Source organism: Micropterus salmoides, unplaced genomic scaffold (genome assembly GCF_014851395.1).
Source record: "Micropterus salmoides isolate LMB-PRFRI ecotype aquatic unplaced genomic scaffold, ASM1485139v1 Ms_hic_scaffold_1, whole genome shotgun sequence".
NCBI classification, from domain to species: domain Eukaryota; kingdom Metazoa; phylum Chordata; class Actinopteri; order Centrarchiformes; family Centrarchidae; genus Micropterus; species Micropterus salmoides.
In genome coordinates this window covers 5,817,583-5,839,213 of record NW_024040040.1, presented here as the reverse complement: position 1 = coordinate 5,839,213, position 21,631 = coordinate 5,817,583, and the positions used below count along the sequence as shown (strand labels likewise).

Sequence of the window (21,631 nt, the reverse complement as noted above, 5' to 3'; positions counted from 1 at the left end):
CACTCACACACTCCACATGTAGCCTATAGAAATGTTGAGGGAGAAAAAAAGAAGTCGCTTGAGGCCGGTTTCTTCTAGCTGAAGGCAGCAGTGATGATCTCTGCAGCAGGGGTGGGTACATCTAACGTAGGCCTACTTTTAATTTCGCTACATTTTCATGTAATACCTTCATAACTTAACCAGTCTGTAATCTGCATTTTGCTTCATTAACCGAAATGAGCTGTCATCCAGGCTGTGCGCGCGCAGTTACGCAGGAAAGCGCTGGTCGGGCGCTTGTCACAGTCACAGACATTTTGAAAATCAGGCAAATCTCTTCTCAGTTTAAGACTTTATTGTTCTACTAATACAACTGAAACCTAGTGAGCGCGCACCATGGCACTGGTGACCGTGTTGGAAAGCAGCCTGCGTCGCTCTTTCACAAGCAGGCAAGTGAAATACTTTGACTTTCCATCTTTAGCGAAGGGTCAATTACTGTCTTGTTTTAAAATAATGTGCGCCCACATGTGTTGGCTGGATTGGTCCTCACAGAGTTTGCTGCTGGAATGCGAGGTTATCTTTTCCCGAGCTGCAGTTTATAAACCCTGTTGGCGTTTATAAGTAGGCTAATAAATATTGGGATGTTCTGAGATGTTTTTATGAATGAAAATAAATCACAAATTTTAGAACTTGAACTTCTTCACTGTATTTGCAGGAATATTTTAATGGACTGCTTAAAAAAATTAACTCATCAAGTCGCCTAGTCTAATGCAATAGATCTTTCCTCATGTGGACACATAGGGGCTGTGATCCTGCACAACAAAACATGCAAGTATTAAATCCCCACACTACCATGGATAGTAGTGGTGCAACGGGTTGCAGAATCCGTGGTATGGATCCCTTCCACACGATGCCTCTCAAAATATCCTTTATTCTGGACATGTCAGAGAAGCCAGTTAGATTCTGAATGTGCAGAACTTTAAACATGAGCATAAAACCTGCTGAAACACAGGAGCTATTAAAGTCCAGGCATTTATAACTGAATTAAAATGATTTAATTTATTATTGATGAGGTAAAAAGGTGCCACATTTACATTTAAAGAGGTTACCTCAATCGGTCACGCCTGCATGTGTGTTGATTCAGCAGTGATGATATTAAAAGTTGATCTACAGGAGATACCCAGAATGCCTGAGAGCTGCTCTGCATTATATTCTGTTACAGTTTTAAATTTTAAATTGTTTTATTATACCTTTATTGAGCCAGAAAAACTCTTTTTCCAGAGTTTCCTGGCCAAGGCAGGCAGTAGCAAAATTGCACATTTAAGATGGGAATGAATAATCAGTTACAAGGTCATAAAATATCAAAATGTTCTTAAATATTCACCACAATTCAGCAACAAGGACGATCAAACGAGTAATCAGTCACAACATCTGAAGGAAGAATTGCCAGCCTTCGGGTCATTTAAAAGCAACCAGTGAAACCGGCTCACAAAGATTCAGCCACCTGCTGCTGTGTCCCTTTACATAGGCTGCTACTAGAATAACACATCTGAATCTCTGACCAAACTGTTGGCACTGAGGTTGCATTATGGGTAAAGTAGGCACCAGGTTTTGAAGAAGAATGTGTGGCTTTGTAGCTGTCAGGAATTAATGAATTTAAACATGGTCCAATATATTCGTTCCCTGGTAGGGATGTGGATATGCTGCGGGAATTTAGGTAAAACCGTGCTAGGATCTGTTTGATTGAAAATAGCAGCTACAAAAAAAATACTGTCAGGTTGTATCAGAATGCACTGGGAGGCAGATAATCACCCCAGGGAAGTAGTCAGTTGACCCCCTCACTGAACATAGATTGTCCAATAACTTGACACAGCAGGCCTGTCAAGCTTTTAATTTCTCCACAAAATTGTGTTTTCGGCTTTAACATAGTTTGGAGATGGTCTTTCTTTAGCCAAAACCAGAAACACCAGAGTCCATCTGCTCTAACTTTGTCATGTTCACCTAACTAGCTTATTGCAGGCGTTACCATATCATTAACTAACTATAGCTGTATTAAGATAAAACAGATCAGGGCACAGTAGTGGCCTGCGGGTTTAGGTGACCTGCCAGAGACCTTTGTTGCATGTCATTCCTCATCCCTCCCTCCCTCTATCTTGGCATTTTTTCCACTCAGCTGTTAAAGAAAGCCGCAAAAGAAGATAATAACACTTAAAAACATTGTTTAAATATTAATCCATTGCCCACCTTTTTATTCATACCTGCTAGGTGGCCAGAGTTGGCCTTCCTGACTGCGTCTGTGATGTGTGGGAGCAGCTGGGAAAGCCGGAGAATTGCCGCTACACATGGGACACCACAATCAACACCAACAGAGAAATTCAGTTCAAGTGTCAGTTACGCTTCGACCGGCTTTACCTGCGCCGGGCTTCCAAAGATGGGGTCCCGCAGCTGGAACCCGACAGCATGACCTTGATAGGGCTGGAGAAGCTGAAGTGTGGCTGCTTCACCAGCGATCACTGGGGGATCCTCTGTACATTCTCTGCTGAGTAGAAATACACAAAACAAGGTTAAAGCCTTTCTGTGTACGTTATAATTCTCGTTACATTTATTACAATTATTCATTTATCTGACGCTTTTATCCACAGCGACTTACAATTGCTATATGTCGTAGGTCACAAACCTCTGGAGCAACTAGGGGTTAAGTGTCTTGCTCAGGGACACAACGGTGAAGGCGTCAGAGTGGGGAATTGAAATGTGCAATCTCTGTCGCTACAGTGAAAGCGTTCTCCTGGATTCATCCGAGATTAGTTTGTAATTTTTGCGTCATGATCTGATACCTCGATATAAAGAGAAGCTCTAACCTGTGTGCTCACGCTGTTTGTCCAATCATTTTTACTGCTATTAAAAAATACTATTAAAAACATGAAAAAGTATTATTTGTTGTTTAATTCTTATGGTATTCATTTTGCATCGATATACATTGAGTTGTAGTGCATTTTATTTATGGACTGACTGAAATATATTAGGACATTGTTAAATTGTCTTATTACAGTCACTACTATGTCATGACTGACAGTAACTAATACTTGTCGCACAATGTAGTGCACAAAAAAACAGGGGAGAAACTTAAAGTGTAAAACATTGAAACAAAATTAAAACAGATTGCAGATGATTAATTAAAAAAACGTTTTATACAGCAGTTTATAGCAGTTTTTGGAATAGATGTAACACTATGACTGTATAATTAAAACTATTTAAAAGAAATAAGCTGCCATGTTACATTTCCATTCAAAAATGGAATTATAGCAAGTAATTTTTGGGAAAGATAAACAATATTAAGTGAATACACAATCTTACGGAGCGTTTGTTTTCACTAGCTGGGATTTCATGCAATTTGCACCTTTAGCCACCCAAGTATAAAAACTGAAAGCATGCAAAAATAATCATTATCTGAAAAAATATGGAATTTAATTTAGTGCAAAGATTAATGAAACTAAAAATATGGGAAGCTCTCAAAAGTGGCCTTTAGCCTGAGGAAGTGCCTCAGAGGAGGAGATGCCTCCTGCAGCCTGGACAGGTAATTATATCAGGAACAGAATAAGATAAATTGGATATGTTCAGATTAGATTTGGCAAATTTTTCTGCTGCTCATCCCACAAAAACATGTTCCTTAAAAATGTGGCTCCAATTAAAAGGGACATAAACAAGCTTTCCAATGGTTTAAGATTTATTGCCAAGAAGCATTGTTACAACAGAGAAATAATCTACCAAACACAAATTTTCTCTTCTGCGATGAGACGCCTGCAGAGAAACTGACGTCCTGTCCCTTTAAGCGGTCACGTGGTGCGCGTCGTAGCCTAGGAGAAGTTTTGTTTACTTCCGGGTTGTCAGAGTGGAAAACAAGAGGGACAGCAAGACGCCCACGACACCGAGCAAAGCGGATTAAAGTCCCGCAGAGATGGCAGGGGAGGCTGAGGACGACATACCAGGTAGCCCTCATCGTTTTACACTCCCGCGGAATCATAAGTAAAATGATTTTAAATCTGAAATGTTTTTTAGCCACGATTATCCTGCTAATTAGCTTCTGCTTTAGCTCGCTGGCTAACGGAGAATAAAGCCCTTTTCATCACTTTCTCCGCTTTAAACTGTCAAGACATTTATGTATTCTGTGTTTGTTCCTCACGACTGAGCAAGTACCTGTTGTTTGGATTTTTATGTTCTCTTTTACTTGATTTTGAAGTGTTTGGAAAGTTTGTTGTGAAACGTGCTCTGCCAGTAAATGGGTTTTCTTTCAGACCTCATGTTCTTGTAATAACGTGGTTATTTCACAATTAGTACATTAGTTAGTACATTAGTTTGATGCTACTTTTTACTTAAACTACATTTCAAAAGGAACTTGTATTATTACTCCATTACAGTAATCTGACAGTTAGTTACTTCTTAGTTTGCAGATTTTACTACTAGAATAAAATACCCAATAGCACCTTATATAACGATGTTAGAGTGAAATACATTAATGTATAATAACAATCCAATAACATCAAACACTCCATTTTGCTGAGACATACTCACATGCTTCTACCTAAGATATACTCTACTTAATGTTTACTTGTAATTGAGTATTTTTACATATTGCTGCTTTTACTCAAGTAAAAGTTCTATCATGAAAATAAAAAAAATGAAAGCTAATATTAGTTTGGTTATGTACAGAACAAGCTTGTTTTAGATTATTTATTTATTTATTTATTTTATGTATTTAAGTATGTATTTAGTCAGGAGACGATTTCAGAACAAGTTATCATAAAAATATAACAAAAAAAATTAATTCTACTCCAGTAAAAGTTCTTCTCTGAATATCTCTAAAATATGTAAAAGCTGATATTAGTTTTAAGATTGATTTGATTATTGTATGTACTAAGACAATGTAAGTAAGATAAATGATGTAAGTTTTAATTTATTTGACATGATGAGATGCAGGTCAGAAAATCACAACAATAAAAACTGGATTTATTTTGGTCTGGTCCTAGAGAGAAAGATGCTGGAGTGACATACTACCAACAAACCAATGCAATAAATACCTAAATAATGAACAAAATCACTCCGTGACACCACAGAATCTGTTTAACGCTAAAAATTAAGCAAGTTACAAGAGCTCAAAATGAAGTCCTCAACATTTTGTCTTTAAAACGATATGTTAATAACTTTATATTGATATTAAAGCAAGAAAACCATTATTTCTGCTATTTAGTGTGTTCACTTTATCTTTTGTTCGGTGCAGTTTTTCTTTTTCACTTGTCGTCCTTTTCTTTTCTGTCAGAATCAGGAGCGGTTTTCACTTTTGGAAAGAGCAAATTTGCCGACAACACCCCGAGTAAATTCTGGCTTAAAAATGACGTCCCCTTAAAAATAGCCTGTGGCGACGAGCATACCGCCTTAATAACAGGTAAGAGCCATTTTAAATGTATTTAACTGTATTGAGAAGCTCTTCTCCCTGTACTGATGTAGTGTGTCACTTTAAACCAAATCCTCCAGCTCAAGCACCTCAGAAATCAACAAGCTTTCAGGAACTTCTGTCTTTGTTTCCACAGAAAATGGGAAACTCTTCATGTTTGGCAGCAACAACTGGGGCCAGCTCGGTCTGGGATCCAAAGTGACTGTGAACAAGCCCACTTGTATCAAAGGTTTGTCTCCAAATAGCTCTCTGTTCCCTATTTTAGCCCAGAAAGAGACAATATTGTGTGTAAGTGCTGCCACTAACAGCTGCCTTCAGCCTCCTCGAATAGAAGTGAAGAGGGAGGAATTGCCTCCTTCAGCCTGGACAGGAAACTATTTTAAGGGACAGTCACTTTTCCAGATTTAAACCTCAAAAAATCTTTAATCTGCAAAGTGCAAAGTAAATATAGTGCCCTGGGTAATGTTCATAACAGAAGACGTGGACGAGCCCGGCAGTAGGGGAAACCCACAGATTTGTTACCATTATAATCCCAATCTGGAGGGTCCCTAATCTGGTCTAATCTAGAGGAACAGAGACAGACTGGGAGGCAATTGGTTGCTTATCAGATTTCCGTACAAGATAATACATCTTATTCTTTACGGCCAATCAAATAAATGCATATTTGTATTATTTGTTTGGTTTGTTTTGTACAGTGTGAGCTTGTTTTAGATTATTTTGTGGATTTGGTTTGTAAAATGTATTCAAGTATGAATTTAGTCATTCCAACTCAAGGCAACTTACAAGCTTTTATCCAGGGCTTTCAGTTGTGTCATATGGTTTTCATCTGCATATGGGTTTTGTTCAGTTGTTACATACTCTGTAAGCAAAGTCTTTAAACTGCTATGAATTAAATTAAAATTGCTCCTGAGCTCGCATGTCAACACATCCCCCTCCATCATCTGAAGACTGTGTGGTATGATTGAAAGCTCTGGAAAAGGCTAGGAATTGTTTTTTTCTCTGGAGTGCAACACTCCCACAGTCATAGTTTTGTAACAATACATGTGGACATTTAATTGTCCTTTGGATAATTTCAGCTCTTAAATCTGAGAAAGTTCAGCTTGTGGCCTGTGGAAGAAACCACACCCTCATCTACACAGGTCAGTATCTGAGCGTGATGGACTACAAGATTACAAGATTAATTTGAAACACATTTGAATTTGAAAAGCCAGTGTTGTTTCTTTATTTGTTTTCTGACAGCTCAGGGAAAAGTGTTGGCCTCAGGTGGGAACAGTGAGGGCCAGCTGGGGCTCGGTGACTGTGAGGAGAGGACGGCCTTCCAGAAGATCGAGATCTTTGATTCACATGGACCAATCAAAATGCTCGCTGCTGGCTCAAACACCTCCGCTGCTCTCACAGGTGACATTCAGATTCAGTTTATCTTCCTCTTTTCAGTTGCGCATCACAGCAGCTTGTGAGCTTTGATGACAGTGAGTAGATGTAATTTTTAAATGCTAAATTTTCATTTAACATTTTATTAGAAGCTATTTTTAGATTTCGTTAGTGAATTAGATTTTTAAATCTAAAATTTGATTCAAAAAATAATTTAAATAAAAAAAAACTTATACTTATATTCTTATATTATAAAACTTATATTTAAAAATGTTTTTTTTAATTAGTTGTTAGTCAGTAAATTAGATTTTTAAACAAAAAGATTATTTATTATTTAATTTAATTTATTTTATTAAAAAGAAATTGTACAATTACAGTAAATATATTTTTTACTTTAAGGTTTTTGTCAGTAAATAGTTTTTTTTCTAAATTTAAGATATTATTGGACGTTATTGTATTTAAATAAATATTTAAATGTATATGTTTATAAATATTGTCAAATGTATATTCTTCAAATTAAATGTTTTAGTCTGTAGATTTTGTCATTAAATTTGAGTAAAAGTACAATTTCTAATGTAATTGCACTGCACAAAACACAGACATTTTGAAGTTAATTCCTAAAATCAATAAAGTAATTACATTGTAACGTGAAAAGGAGTTCACAAAATACCGCTTTGTACAACTTTAAATCCTTGGTTAATAAATATAGTCACTGTTACACATCCTTTATGTTTTATAAATGCTGAAAAACAAGATAAGGCAGAGGAAATAAAAATGATGTTTGTATTTACTGCCCATAGAGAGTGGTAAACTGTTCATGTGGGGCGACAACACGGAGGGTCAAATCGGTTTAGGGAAGGAGAACCACGCCTCCTCGCCACAGGAAGTCAGCGTGGGAAAACCAATCAGCTGGGTGTCCTGTGGATACTACCACTCTGCCTTAGTGACCGGTGAGCAGGTGTTTAAGTCTGTAAAACGATCTGAATAAAGCATTAAATTATCAAAGCTTTGCATATATTATTATATATATATATTTAGATATTATTTTACAATCAGAACCAAAAGAACGAAAAACATAATCCCAGAGTTGAAGGTTCGTCCTTGACCTTGGAAATAGTTTAATATTAAACACATTATTTTCCTTCCCTGTTCCAAGATTTAATTACCGTACATTTTAGATTTAATTTGGTTAATCAAAAAGCTCAATAAACTCTGTACTCACCTGCACAACCGGAACCAAATGAATAAGAAAACAAAAGTCAAAGTTGAGCCTGAACATTAATTCTTAACTCCAGATCCACTTCCTCCAGAGCTTTCAGCCAAATGTTGTGGCCTTCATCAGCTGATTGCATTTGCTCAGTTGCCATGGAGATGCTTCAGTTGTCATCACTTGACAAATCTACCGTTATATAATAACTAAATTATAAAATGCGATCATACAAAAAAATAAGATTTAATAACTGAAACTACATTCTCTGATGAAGACCATGAGATGTGTCTGAAAGCTCTGGAAAACACTGACCTTAATTCATGTGAAATGATCAAAGTCAGCTTTACTTTGTGATTTTGTCGTATTTTTCTGGTTCTGGTTGTTGAATTGAGTATACGGACCATTTTGCTTAACAAACTTAAAACTAAAATATAATTAAATCTGGAAACAGTAAGGGAAAGTTATGTGTTTTTAAAGTGAAGAGTAGCTTCTTTCTAGCCTCTTTGTGGGATGAAGTGTTTTCCTCTTGTCTCAGCTGACGGAAGTCTGTACACGTTTGGTGAGTGTGACAGCGGTAAACTGGGTCTGGGCACCGACCAGCTGCCCCGACACCGAGTCCCTCAGCGGGTGAAGACCATCAAGGAGCCGGTGACACAGGTGGCCTGCGGCGGCGGACACACGGTGGCAATCACAGGTAGAGAAATATCTTTTTAAAAAACTACAAGTATGGCTGTGCACTAAATCTGACTGACATCACTTATAGGATGATATCACTGGTAACAAGTTTCTGCAGAGTGAATAAGACGCCCGGGACATGCTGTGTCATGTTCCTTATATACTTTTACTGAAGGAAGGTTTGAAAGCAGGACTTTTACTTGCAGTGGAGGTTTTTTTTACAGATTGTTATTAGTATGTTTATTTTATTTAAATTTCTGGAGGATTTATTTTTTTTCTTGAAGTTTTGAAATTTCTAAATTGAAAAGTGAAAAAAAAGGAAATATATTTGAGCAAAAAACTGAAACAAAAATAAACAATAATAAAAGTTTTCTAATCTTTTATAATATTAAAAACAGCAACAATAGCCTGAAATACACATACATTTTCCTGCTCTGATTGTCTTGAAATAAAATATGGGGGAATCTTTGTGGAGATGTCAGACATGGTGAATTATACCTTTATATTAATAATAATTACATAAGGCTCTTATAAATCTGTTTGTGGTCTTTCAGAGGATGGCGTGTACACGTTCGGTCTCGGACAGTTTGGACAACTTGGCCACGGGACGTTCATCTTCGAGGCGCGGCTGCCGCGGCCTGTCGAGCACTTCAAAAAGGGACGAGTCAGGCAGGTGGCCTGTGGAGAAAACCACACTGCTGTGATCACGGGTAATTACTGCCTTTATTTCACTACCAGCTCTAAATTAATTTATTATTTCTTTCTTTTCACTGGTTTGATGAAAGTAGCTCTCTTCCTCTTTTCTGACTTAATAAAATGTTGCTGTTGTTTTTTAGACGGCGGCTTGCTGTACACGTTTGGAGACGGCAGACATGGGAAACTGGGCCTGGGAGAAGAAAACTTCACCAACCAGTTTAAACCAACTCTCTGTCCTCGCTTCCTCAAGTATTACGTTCAGGCTGTAGGTGTTTCACATGGGCAGGTCTTGTTTGTTTGTTTGTTTGTTTGGATATTATAATATTGGAAAAAGAAATATTGATTATACTGGTATAATTGGAATAAGATTCACAACAATAAATTCAATTAGAATTAATTGTTTTATGTATTTTTTAAATGTATCACAGTTGCTTTACATTTTTAAATAATATTAGAATTTAATATTTTTATTTATTTTATATTGAATATTTCATAAAATTCAAACTTTTTACATTTTATAAAGCACTTTTTGTATTCATTAGATATATAATTCTAACAATATAATGATTTATATTTATTCCTGTTATTTATATTTATTTATGTTTGTTTTTACATTTTTATAAAATAATTATAATAATTGTTACCTTTTATTCTTGAATTTTAACATTATTATTTAGATGATCAGTTTTATTAATTATATTTTTATTTTACATAAAAAAGATATTTGTTTGTAGGTATTTTAAATTTATTTTTTGTTATTAATTAGATTTTTCAAATGCTGGATAACAAAGTGAGCTGTGTCTTTGTGCAGGCTACGTGTGGCGGCTGCCACATGGTGGCGTTGGCTCGGCCGAGGGATCAGAGCTGCGGCGACGTGACTCTGGAGGAAGACGACGTGACAGAAGATTACCTGGAGAAGCCGTACGTGGAGCTGCTGGGCGACACGGCCGACTCCGCCGCCCTGCAGAGGAGCCTCTCTGCTCGGGTTCGCAGGAGGGAGAGGGTGGGTAGAGAGCACGGAGGCAGGATTCATCCACTGATAAAACAAGATATGATTCAACAAACAGTGATAGTGTACAAGGCATCTCATTACAAACAACTACTACTACTAAATCTACTTGCTATACTGCGGAAGATCTAATTTAACAGTTTAACATAACCTACATAAAAGCCTGTATTTCTTTGCCTAATACTTGACTGATTATATATTTTAAAGGTGAGATGGTGAGCTACTTAGTAAATATTCAATTCAATTCAATTAAATTTTATTTATATAGCGCCAAATCACAACAACAGTTATCTCACAGCGCTTTTCATAAAAGAGCAGGTCTAGACCGTACTCTATGATGCTGAAATATCTGAAACAGTATATTTTACTCTTAAAAGTCTCTGTTGTGTTAAATATTCTGGTTGTTCAAACCCTTTTTCATCAGGTGTTTGTTGATTTGCATACTTAAGATTTAAGTTAAAAATTGGCACAAAGTTTTCAGACATCTATGTTATGTTTTACCACTGCCTAAATAGAATTTCAGTGACTATACAGTATTTAAACATGTAGTGGGGTGCACCTTCAAAATGAAATGTATAAATGGCAGTTAATGTTATTTTGAGAAACTTCTTTTGACCTACTGAAAATTAATTCTTCTTATCAACGAAAACAGATTTAACTTTTATGAAACTACATACAATATATTTTCAGTAAAAATTACATCAAATTGAAAAAAATGTAGATGTCTTGTGCATCAAAACATTTAAACTGGCTTTAACGGCAGCCTATAAATAAATGTTTAATCCGTATTGAGAAATGTTTTGCTATTTTATTCCCCACATACACAAGTGCTCATTCACTACAATGTGACTCTTGAAAATGAAACGCTCTCTTAATCCTACCCCAACAGGAGAGATCTCCGGACCAGTTCGGCGCCATGTTCCGCACGCTGCCCGCCATGATGCCCGGCTACCTCCACCCTCCGCTGCCCGTCTCGAGCCAGACCATCCCGCCCAGACTGCCTCCACCTGAGCTGAGCCACAGAAAGGTGCTCATCGGCAATCACCAACACAGGAGCACAGTGTCAAACCACCAGGGTACCTACCTCACCTCCACCACCTCCTCCTTTCCTCCAGGATCAGACCAAGACATTAAAGCAGTTACATCTCTAAAGGATTACATTTCACATAGCATTTTGTTCTGTTTAAGCAGACCCAATTGTCAGAAGACGTAATACCGTTTAATGAGGGTGTTTAAGCATATTAGTGCTCTTATCCGACTTCATTTTACTTCAGCTTTCTCTATGTCTCCTGCAAATATTTATCTCTTCAGGAACTCGCATTCTATTCTAGCCTTACACTGATAATTTAGCATTTACAGCAATATAATGCTGTCTGACAGCTGATGTGAAGGAACTGGGTGGACAGGAAGGACGTAACGCCTCAGCCCATAGATAGACAAAAGATTAAAAAGTAATTAAAATGAATGTTTGAAGTGCTGCAGAAATCTAGGCTGAATCAGAAAAAGTCTGGACTAACTTGCCATTTTCTACCTCGTCAGAGCACTCCGGGGGCGAGACAGACAGCGTTGTGGAGAGCCTGACCGACACCGACAGCGTTAAAGGCCTGGGAGAAACCACTGACTTCCTCAATATGGTGAGATCAGTGAATCCATCCTAAACGATATCTGATAAGTGGAACATTGAGGATTTTGCTGCTCATTTTCTTTTTTTCCCACCTTCTCTTGATAGACACATGTGATGAAGATGGACCCCGGTGATAAAACACTCACTCTGTCTCCAGTCCACAAGGTAACTTGTGTTCTTGCTTCCCCATCATTCTCCTCTTATTCGTTTAAATTCTGAGAATGCAAATATGTTGCCCAACTCTTCTACTAAACACCAAGCATTATTCCCCAGCTACTTGTCTAGTACCCAATTTAGAAATCCAAAATGGCTTCCTGATGTTGTTTATAAAGTAACCATATACCACCTTGATGAAAGTATGAGAAACAGAAAGAGTTGGGAAACATAATTAACTTCTATTTTTTCATTATTTTCTTCTGTCTCTTGTTTATTTTGATTTCTCTGCATGTTTCTTTTCCTCTCTAATGCATGCCTCTTTTTCATCCTCTTCTTGCTTTCTTGTGCCGCGTATAGAGGAAGGGTAAGCATGGTAAGACCAATAAAGGGCAGAAAGAAACCCAAAAAAAGGAGAGAAAGCTCTTAAAGCAGAGCAGTTTCTCTTCAACTTCCCCGTCTCAGAAGAGCGAGGCTATCTCTCCACGCCGGGCCTTACCCACTGAGCTCCTGAGGGGCCACAGCGCTCACTCTCCGGCCTCTCAGAGCCCACATAGACAGAAAACAACCATCCAGAACAAAGAGAATCTGATCATGGCCGTGGAAGAGCTGCAGAGGAAACCCAGTAAAAACAAACCTCCTAGTGTAGGGGACATTGGGAAGGCAGCGTCCAAACAGCGGCTCAGGCCAGTTCAGGGGAAAAGTCAGCTGATAGAGGTTGGCAGGAAGCTGGTATCAGACTCTGAACAAAGTCCTGAAACCAGAATGACAGCTTCAGGTGTCAGCTCTGAATCTGCACTGGCGAAAGTTAAGCAAGTGCAGCCTAAAACTGTCAGTGTTAAAAGCAAACCGATAGCCTTGCAAAGTCAAGAGGCAAGAGTTAGCTCGCCAGCTAAACACAGTCGCACAGATTCCCCTGCGTTTCATGTCAGCGATGCCTTAGATGAAATGACTTTAGATAGCTCTCGACTTCTCTCAGAGGTGAAAAAAACCCGGACATCTAAAGGGAAAACAGATTTTTCTAAAAAATCCAAGAATGAGAAAAACAAAAAAGAGGCTCAGTCCGAACAAACAGGAAAAGATACGTCAAATCTCGGCCTGCTTGCTGGAGTGGCCTCTCTTGCAGCAGGATCGTTATTAATGAATGAGGTGGCGTCCGTAAGACGCTTTAGCTCGCCGTCAACATCCCCATCTGAGAGCAGCCGCGGTGTCAAGAAAGACAGCATGACAAAATCACGGAGCGATGAATCTGAATCCTACGCTGCCGATTTAAGTAACAAATCCGCGGTCAGCATCAGCATCATACCTGCGTCTGAAAGTAGGACGAGTCAGGACGAGAAAGAAATGAGTCAGGACGAGAAGGAAATGAGTCAGGACGAGAAGGAAAGGAGTCAGGACGAGAAGGAAAGGAGTCAGGATGAAAGTGAGGAGGAGAGCGAGGAGCAGACGGACTCTGTGATGGCCAAACCTGAGGAGGAGGAGGGTGAAGATGAGGAAGGGCAGAGAACGAGTGCAGATGTAAGCGAGGAAGAAGAGGAGGAGGATGTCAGTCAGGCTATTGTGAAAATAACAGAAGGAGAAGAAGAAGAAGAAGACAAAGACAGCGACACTCTACAACCAGAGGATGAGTCAGAAACTGATGTAGATGAGGAAGGAAGCAGGGATGAGGTAGAAGGTGAGAGCAGTGCTGAGGAAGAGGAGGAGGAAGAGGAAGCAAGCAGGGCGGCAGGAAGTGAGAGTGAAGATGAGACTGAAGATAAAGAGAGCAAAGGTAGTTATGTAGAGGAGGAAGAGGAGGAGAGTGACGAAGGGTCAAACCACGATAAAGAGAGCAAAGGAGAGTCTGAAAATGAGGAGGAAGGTGACGAAGAAGAGGGGGATTTGGAAAGTGAGGGGGAGGAAGAGGAGGGTGAAAGTGAGTCTTTAAAGTCTTCAAAGGAGAGAGAAGAGAGTGACGTAGAGAGTGAGACAGAGGGAGGAGAAGAGGAGGAGGATGAAGAGGAGAAAGAGGAGAGTAGTGCTGACGAGGAAGAAGAGGGGGAGGGAGAGGAGGAGAGCAGTGAGGAAGAAGAGGCTGAAAATGAGGAGGAAAGTGGAGAAGAGGAAGAAGAAGTGGAAGATGAGGAGGGGGAGGAGAGTCATAGTGAAGAACAGGAGGAGGAAGAAGAAGAAGCAGAAGAAGAGAGTGTTGAGGAAGCAGAAGAGAATGAAGCAGAAGAGGAGGATCAAAACAGTGAGGAAGAGGGTGAGGAGGAAGACAGCAATGAGGAGGAGGAGGAGGCTGAAGAAGAGGAGGAAGAGGATCAAGAAAGTGAGGAAGAGGATGAAGAGGCTGAGGAGGAAGAGGTTGATAACAAATATGAGGAAGAGGAGGATGAGGAGGCTGAAGAAGAAGCAGAGGAGGAAGAAGAAGAAGAAGAAGAGGAGGTTGTTAAGAAAAAGTCAGCTGGAGTGAAAAAACAAAGTGCTAAATCTAGAAGGTCAGGGGTCAAAGGTCAGGCAGCAGGTGAGGCAGAGGAGTTTTGGGATGACGTGTTGCCGCAGTACCTCAACCTGAAGTAACACAAATCCTTTTTATTATTGATCAATCTGTCAGTATTGTTTCGAAGATCCCAGTGACGGATGTTTTATCTGACCAACAGTCCAAAAACTTTTTAAAATGTTTTTATATTCAGTTTACAGTGATAAGAAAACAGAAAAAGCAGCAAATCTTCACATTGGGAAGCTGAAACCAGAGAACATAACAATTAAGTGCTTTGACAGAAATATTTTTGATAAATTTTTACATCTGTTTATTGATCGATTAATCAACTAATTGCTTTAGCCCTAAATAAAATAATTCTATAGGAGAAGTAATTCTATTCAAATTTCAGAGAAAAAATAAGCATCATCAGGAAAATATTTATCTCAGGAGTTGGTGGAGACCAAGCTGAAGCTAGAACGAGAGTGAATATTAGACTTTAATCACACAAACACAACTCAAAATTAACGTTGCTTTGTGCCTGCTGGATGTTGACGTAGGCAGCCGCTCGTTAATGTATTAGCCATAACAACGGTGATAATATGTCGGTATTGTGTTTACAGCTTGTCCATTAAGCTGAAGCTACAATAACTTGTTTACAGCAAGTCCATCTCAAAGAACCAAACCCCTGTGCTTTCTGCTTTTACACAAAGTGCCTTTCTGCTCATATATCATTCATCTTTATTTCATCATTTGTTTCACATGTAATTAATGCATTTCTAAGTTCCTTTCTGAGCTGCTTCTCTCATAATGTTTGATTCAGAACGGTCAGTCCTTAGATAATGAAAAAAATTATGTTTTACTTTTAAAGGCTTTGTTTACTTCTTTTTTTGGCAGCTTAAAAATGGGTATATTTGGGTTAAAGAACAGTGGCTCAGTAAAATTTTAAACAGAAAGTACCAGTGTTTTAATGACCTCCTGCTTTGGCAAATTAAAAGATTTACATTTTTATCTGGACTGTTTCTTCTGCCTACTTTGCTCCTTCTTTCTACTTTCTTCTTCTGGTTTTATTAATTTCTGTGTTTGTAATAAATAATTATGTTTTATTTCAATTATGTTGTTTTTGTGTGGTGTTCTCAAAAATGAGCTCCTAGCAAAGACTTTAGGATTGATTTTCCTTATCTTTCTATATCTGTCTGAGGCAATGAGCATATGTACCTAAAAAACACCTCACTAAAACACAAGTCCACTGTATATTCAGTGACATCCTGACAGCTTGTTCTGGTTCCCATAAATACACTTTATCGGACATTTCAACAATGAAGTCATAGTATTTTGAATGGCCGAGCTTTAATCTTTTTATGACGCCATGAGGTCTTTGCACTTGTCTGATGTCCCACTGTGCTTCAGTGTCTGCTTTAAAACATCCTTAAATCTCTGATAAAATATTTATTGGAGAAGCCTCTAACCAGGTCACCATGTCCCTCATGGATATGATGACTTTATTCTTGAAATAATACAACTTTTTCTTCACATACAAAGTATGATTATGATGTAATTATCTAATACATCAAACTTAACCAATAAAAACAGAACTCAAGGCAAGTTTTGAATATTTTCTTTTCAATACTTTTGTCTTTAAAATGTCAGAAAATAGTGAACAGTGCCCGTCATTAGATCCCAGAACCAGCAGTCCAAAACCCAAAAATATTCAGCTTACGATGATATAAAACAGGGGAAAGCAGCAAATCCTCACATTAAATAAACTGGAAACAGAGTGTTTGACAGTCTTGCTTCTTAAATAACTTAATCAATAAAAAAAAATTCTAAATGTTTCTGAAGATTAATTACATTACTAATCTTTTCAGCTAATCTTCATAAACTCTGACGTCTGAAGCTTTTGTTGAGTGTTGATTGGCTTGTTTGAAGATGAGGTGGGGCATGTTTTCTTTTTGTCTTTTGTGATTATAATCCCTCCTGTAATCCCTTTCCATTATTCCCTGCTGTAGTCTGAAGGAGCACCGTGCATTTTGTCAGCTTACTTTCTTATTTATTCAACAGAGTGAAATAAATAAAGTGAAATCCATTTTCTGCTGTTTAGTTATGGAACACATAGATTAAGGTAGGAAAATTAACACTCAAGTATGAAACATCCTGATTTTACTGCATATCTTATATATATTTTACTATGTGTTGTTTACTGACCCAATTTTCTTCTTTCCTCTTCATTTTAAATTACCTTTGAAGAAAATCTACTTCCGTAATTGGTAATGTGAGAGCCAACTGAGCTCAGTCCTCCTAGGTAAAGCTTTTCAACTGCTACTCAGTTACTTCAAAAAATTTAATCTTTTAGTTTTACAATCTTGAGGATGAAAGATTCTAATTAGACCTTATTACAGAGACACAAATTTTCAGACTAGGTGTTTATTATGTACATAAATGTTTTTTAAAATCCAACTGTTAACATTCGGACTATATATGCTATTATTATGCTAAATATTTGTAGCGAGGTAATGTAACTCATTCAAATCAGAAAGTTGGACGCCGTACATCTCTGTCCAAAGAGGAAGTAAATTAACCTTTGCTACCAATTCTCGCATTATTTTAAAATTATTTTTAAATAATATTAACATATTGAATAAATAATAATATTAATAATAAATTATATTATTGTTTCCCAAGGTTTTTAGTCTTTTTTATAAATAAGAAGCAAAAAACTTGTTGAAAAAAGTTAAACAATTACATTTTTTGTCCATCATTATCGTTTTTATTCACTGTTCATGGAAACAAAGATGAACGCAGCCATAAAGAAATTGTTCCTTAAGCGGAAAAGTCTGTTTACGTTTCTGATGACTACATCACTGCATAACTTATAAATGTTCAGACAAGCTCAATAATATTTGGTTATTTGTGGTGCTTGTATTTTGATCTCCTTGTATGATCAATTTCTTTTTAGGAATTCATTATTGTGTATATTTGCAATTAAAATAAGGACAATTGTCTGAAAACAAATATTTTCCCATACTTATCCAGACCTGGAAATGATTAAAATCAGATTCCCTACTGCAGAGGAATGCTGTTATTTTGTCTTGTTGGAATATTCTGTAAAACTGTTGAAACAACTCAAACTTCTTTAGGAAAAATAATGACTTAAAGATGGATTGTTGGCACTGTTGTGCTCTTATTCTCATAAAATCTGTCTTTCATGTCTTAAATTCCCTCTTTTTGTCAGGATTTGACAAAAGGTTTTGCTCAGACGTCGCACGAAGATGAAGAGGAAAGACAAGACGAAGATGAAGAGGAAGTGGAGGACACTGTTGATGAAGAAGAGGTGGAGGAAGAGGATAATGATACATCAGCTGAGACAGAGGGGCCGTCCTCGAGTTTAGACGTCTCGACAGACAAGCAAACAGAGGAGACTCAGAGTCCTGTAAGAGCTGGATCAAATGTCTGACACTCGTTTAATACTCCTGTTGACACTAACATGTAGCGTCTGATCTTTCCAGGAGCCTGAAGAGCTGAAAGAAAATTCCGGAGAGCAGGAAGGTGACGCAGGTTTGTTTAATCTGAAAACATTAATTTGTCTGTCATTAATTAGTCTGTGTTAAAAACATGAATGAAACTTGAGAAAACCAAAAAGATTTCCACAGATTAAAATGCAGTGATGATAAAAACACACATCCAAAAAGCAGAGACTTACTTGGACTAACAGGGTGATAATGATGGAATTGTAAATCAAACATCAACAGCAGCTGAAATCACGGAGCAGCCCGACTCTACAGGTGGAGAAAAGACAGACGACGGCACCAGACCAGCCAATGGGACGGCAGACAGCAACTCCAAAAGCCAATCAGGCTCCAACAAAAAGGTACAAGAAACAAACGTATTAACATATCTGGAGACCAAACAAACTGGTGGAACAACTGTGTGCTTGTCTTCATAGCAATGATATTACCATAGATCGGTTGTTACATTTTCTCCTTTGGCTGTTGTTTTCAGAAGTAAATTCCTTTCAGACATTTCAGTGCAGAAAGTGAAAAACTATCTTCTTTATCTGACTCAATATGAAATATGAGTATTTCTTTCATTTGTTATTATGAAAAAGGGAAACTACATACCTGTACGTATGTTGATATACAGCATTTAAGGTGTTTGTGGGAAATGAGGATCATTTAAAGCCTGGTAAAAACACACAAATTACAATTAAAAATACATTCATTACATTTACTATCCCTGTCTGCACAAATAAAGTGAACCACACAACATACTGTTGGGCAGGGTTACAGTGTGTCGAAGGGCTGGAATTTTAGTCAGTTACGTTATTAAAAATGTCAGATAGTGTTTTTACATGTGTATTATTTTCTCAATAATGATTAGGAGTATCCCAGTATCATGGTTTCACAATCCTGGATATACTATCTGGAGTACTGAGATAGAAATGAACTTTTCACTCTCGCTTCCTCAGATGGAGACGATAAATCCAGAATAATGGTCAAGTTGGTGTTTAGACAATCGTAAACTAACTGTGCTCCTCTCAGCTCTCTCTCTTCAGACGGCTGTCCTTCTCCAGGTCCAAGCAGACCAACGGCAGGGACCAAACCCCAGCGGAGGGGGTCGTCCGTGGGGACGCAGCCGTTCAGGGAGAGCCTCCCTCCTCTTCTGCCGCTGGGAGCAGAGTCCCGGATACAAAGAGAGGCGGAGCACAGCAGAGCGCTTTGCCCTCTGGAGCCAGGGGGCCCCGCTCTGGAACCTGCACTGTGCTGTGATCCCAGGAACAAAACTCTCAGGTGGCCTCAGTTCATCTTGAAAAGCCAGACCAAAGTGTGAAAAGTTCCCACTTACAGGGGCCCCGTGGAGCTTTCTTGTAAACATAAAAAAAGGTATGTTTACATTCAGTGTTACGCAACAAAACACAGTGCGTTCTTCCTCGTGTTTTTTAAATCCAGGATCGTTTACATCCACGTTAACTAGCTTGCATCATATCATGGCTAGAGGTGTGAAACTCCACAGGGAACCTTTGACTGTGTTTTCCAGCAGCTCCCCTCGGGGATGCTGGTGTTTTCACTGGGTATCATCCAGCTCCTCTGTGGCGTTAACGCACTCATCATGCCTGAATCACAGTGAAGCCACCACAGAGACAAACAGCCCTTTTCTACAAACTGTCACGCTGCAGATTCACAGAAAGTAAATTATGCTGTCAGTGTCTTCGCTTGTCCTCCCAACAGAGATGCAAACTGAAGCTTAAAAAGAAACTTCACACCCCCTGAAAATCTTTTGCTGACCTCATGTGGTTTAACTTCACACCTTCCTTTAAGGGTGCGATCCAAACTCTGATTTGTTTTCTTTATTTTGAGGCCATCTTTGTGAGTGCAGCTTTAAATCAACCACTACACTTTCAACCACTGTCTGTTCACAAGTGACCTAACAGCTGAGCCTCCTCCTCCACCAGTACGACCAGTATCACCATGTTGCTGGGCGGTTTTTAACTTTAAAATAAGTAGTTTTTGTTGTGTGGCACATATTTTCTACCAAGCAGCTGAGTGTGTGTGTGAGTTTTAAACTGTGAGGATGTAAATAATCTTATTTATTGTGACATGGTCCTTGAGCACATTTGCACTTTTGATGTGATCTGTATCCGTTTCAAGGAGATGCATCAGTTTTATATTCTGACACGATAATCTCATTTAACTGACTCTCATGTTCGTTTTGTATCATTTGGATTTTTGTGATATCAATAAAGCATTTTGATATAAAACTGAAAATGGCTTGTTGTTCTTGTTTACTTTGGAAGTTTTGAGGTTTCACATCAGGAATTTAGAGCTGTTGTTTGATTTTCTGCAGTTTTTACAGTTTTATTATTCAGGCCGGAGAGAAGCCCAGTACATAGGAAACTTTCTACAGATTCAGCAATAACACTTTTATAAATTTCAGTTTGGGCTAAAGTTACATTACACACATACTTATTATTTTTCTCCTCTCAGGCTACAACAGACTGACAGACTTTATTGGTGGAGGTTGTTTGGGCCGCGTGCAGCCTGAAAGGAGTACCTGCAGACACTACTCAGGGCTGGTAAATTACTACTTGGGTAGCTGTTTGTAATATAGATAGTTGGTTTCTTGATTATTATTATTTTTACAGTGGAGATGGAAAGTCTTTAAAACTTAATGTCTTGCAAAACAGTAGATTAACTTTTTCTCTGGATTCTGAATTTTTAATAATTCATTACACTATATAATCATTTCCAGACACACTGTGTTAAGAAAAAGAAGTAAATGTCATATTTTTTAATGAATTTGTTACAAAAAAATAGATAATAGAAACACTGAAGGTTGAAAACCTTTAAACACAGTTTTCCATACTGTCCAAATTTCAATAAATTAGTTGATGTAGTGACTGAAAATATTTCTACAGCTGACTGTAATCAGTTTGCAGTTTATCAGCAAATCAGGCCTGACATTTAAAGATTATAGCCGAAGCACCGAGGACGTAGGCTTGAGGTGAACACTGGGGGAGCTGATGAATGTCACTTCTACCTTCCTCTTCCTCATGATAACACTGAAGGAAAGCTGCACTTTAATCAAATAAATAATGTTTATAACGAGCAAGTACACTTACAGACACTTTACTATATTTATATACTATATTTGGAGGCATTTGCCCCAGATCACATATTTGAGGATATTAATAAGCTAATAGGAAAGAAATTATACACATTGTTACACACTAATGACTCAACTAAAGTACTTCACACCCAAACTTGACCAAATTAATTCTGGCTGTTTTTCCACTGTTTTAATTCTGTGTAATAAATTTATTGACTAAGTGCACAAACAAAAAGTTGGTTGTAAAAAGCACCAAGCGACAGAAAACTCTGCTCATTTCTCTGTGACAAAGCTGTTTTAGTGAGGAAAGCTGAAAGGACAGAGACTGACTGACAAACGCTCTTCTGCTCTAAACATGAACTCTGTACTTTGTGGTGTTTCAGGAGGAAAACTGCCTCAGTTCT

General features: G+C 38.1%; 1 protein-coding gene across 2 annotated transcripts; it reads left to right on the top strand.

Moving 5' to 3' along the window:
• Window positions 1–3,859: 3,859 nt before the first annotated feature.
• On the top strand, window positions 3,860–20,386 carry rpgrb (retinitis pigmentosa GTPase regulator b). 2 transcript variants are annotated; one of them, XM_038714864.1, is made up of 17 exons: window positions 3,860–3,962; window positions 5,291–5,416; window positions 5,562–5,654; window positions 6,502–6,564; window positions 6,665–6,823; window positions 7,597–7,746; window positions 8,542–8,700; window positions 9,236–9,391; window positions 9,518–9,642; window positions 10,189–10,380; window positions 11,276–11,462; window positions 11,926–12,020; window positions 12,116–12,175; window positions 17,857–18,054; window positions 18,131–18,170; window positions 18,374–18,492; window positions 19,163–20,386. In XM_038714864.1, exons 1-17 carry the CDS (start codon window positions 3,932–3,934, stop codon window positions 19,388–19,390), a joined length of 2,181 nt encoding a protein of 726 aa, XP_038570792.1. In that variant the 5' UTR covers window positions 3,860–3,931; the 3' UTR covers window positions 19,391–20,386. The 2 variants fall into 2 exon arrangements, with proteins under 2 accessions (XP_038570792.1, XP_038570786.1); XM_038714858.1 differs by having other exon boundaries at window positions 18,131–18,179.
• The last annotated feature ends 1,245 nt before the right edge of the window (window positions 20,387–21,631 follow it).

What these genes read in the sequence shown, in the direction of transcription:
- rpgrb (XM_038714858.1), top strand. Translation starts at nt 3,932, where the DNA reads ATGGCAGGGGAGGCTGAGGACGACATACCAG. An exon ending in CAGAGGAGACTCAGAGTCCT is followed by an intron (nt 18,055 to 18,130) that starts GTAAGAGCTGGA and finishes TGATCTTTCCAG; the next exon opens with GAGCCTGAAGAGCTGAAAGA. An exon ending in AATCAGGCTCCAACAAAAAG is followed by an intron (nt 18,493 to 19,162) that starts GTACAAGAAACA and finishes TGCTCCTCTCAG; the next exon opens with CTCTCTCTCTTCAGACGGCT.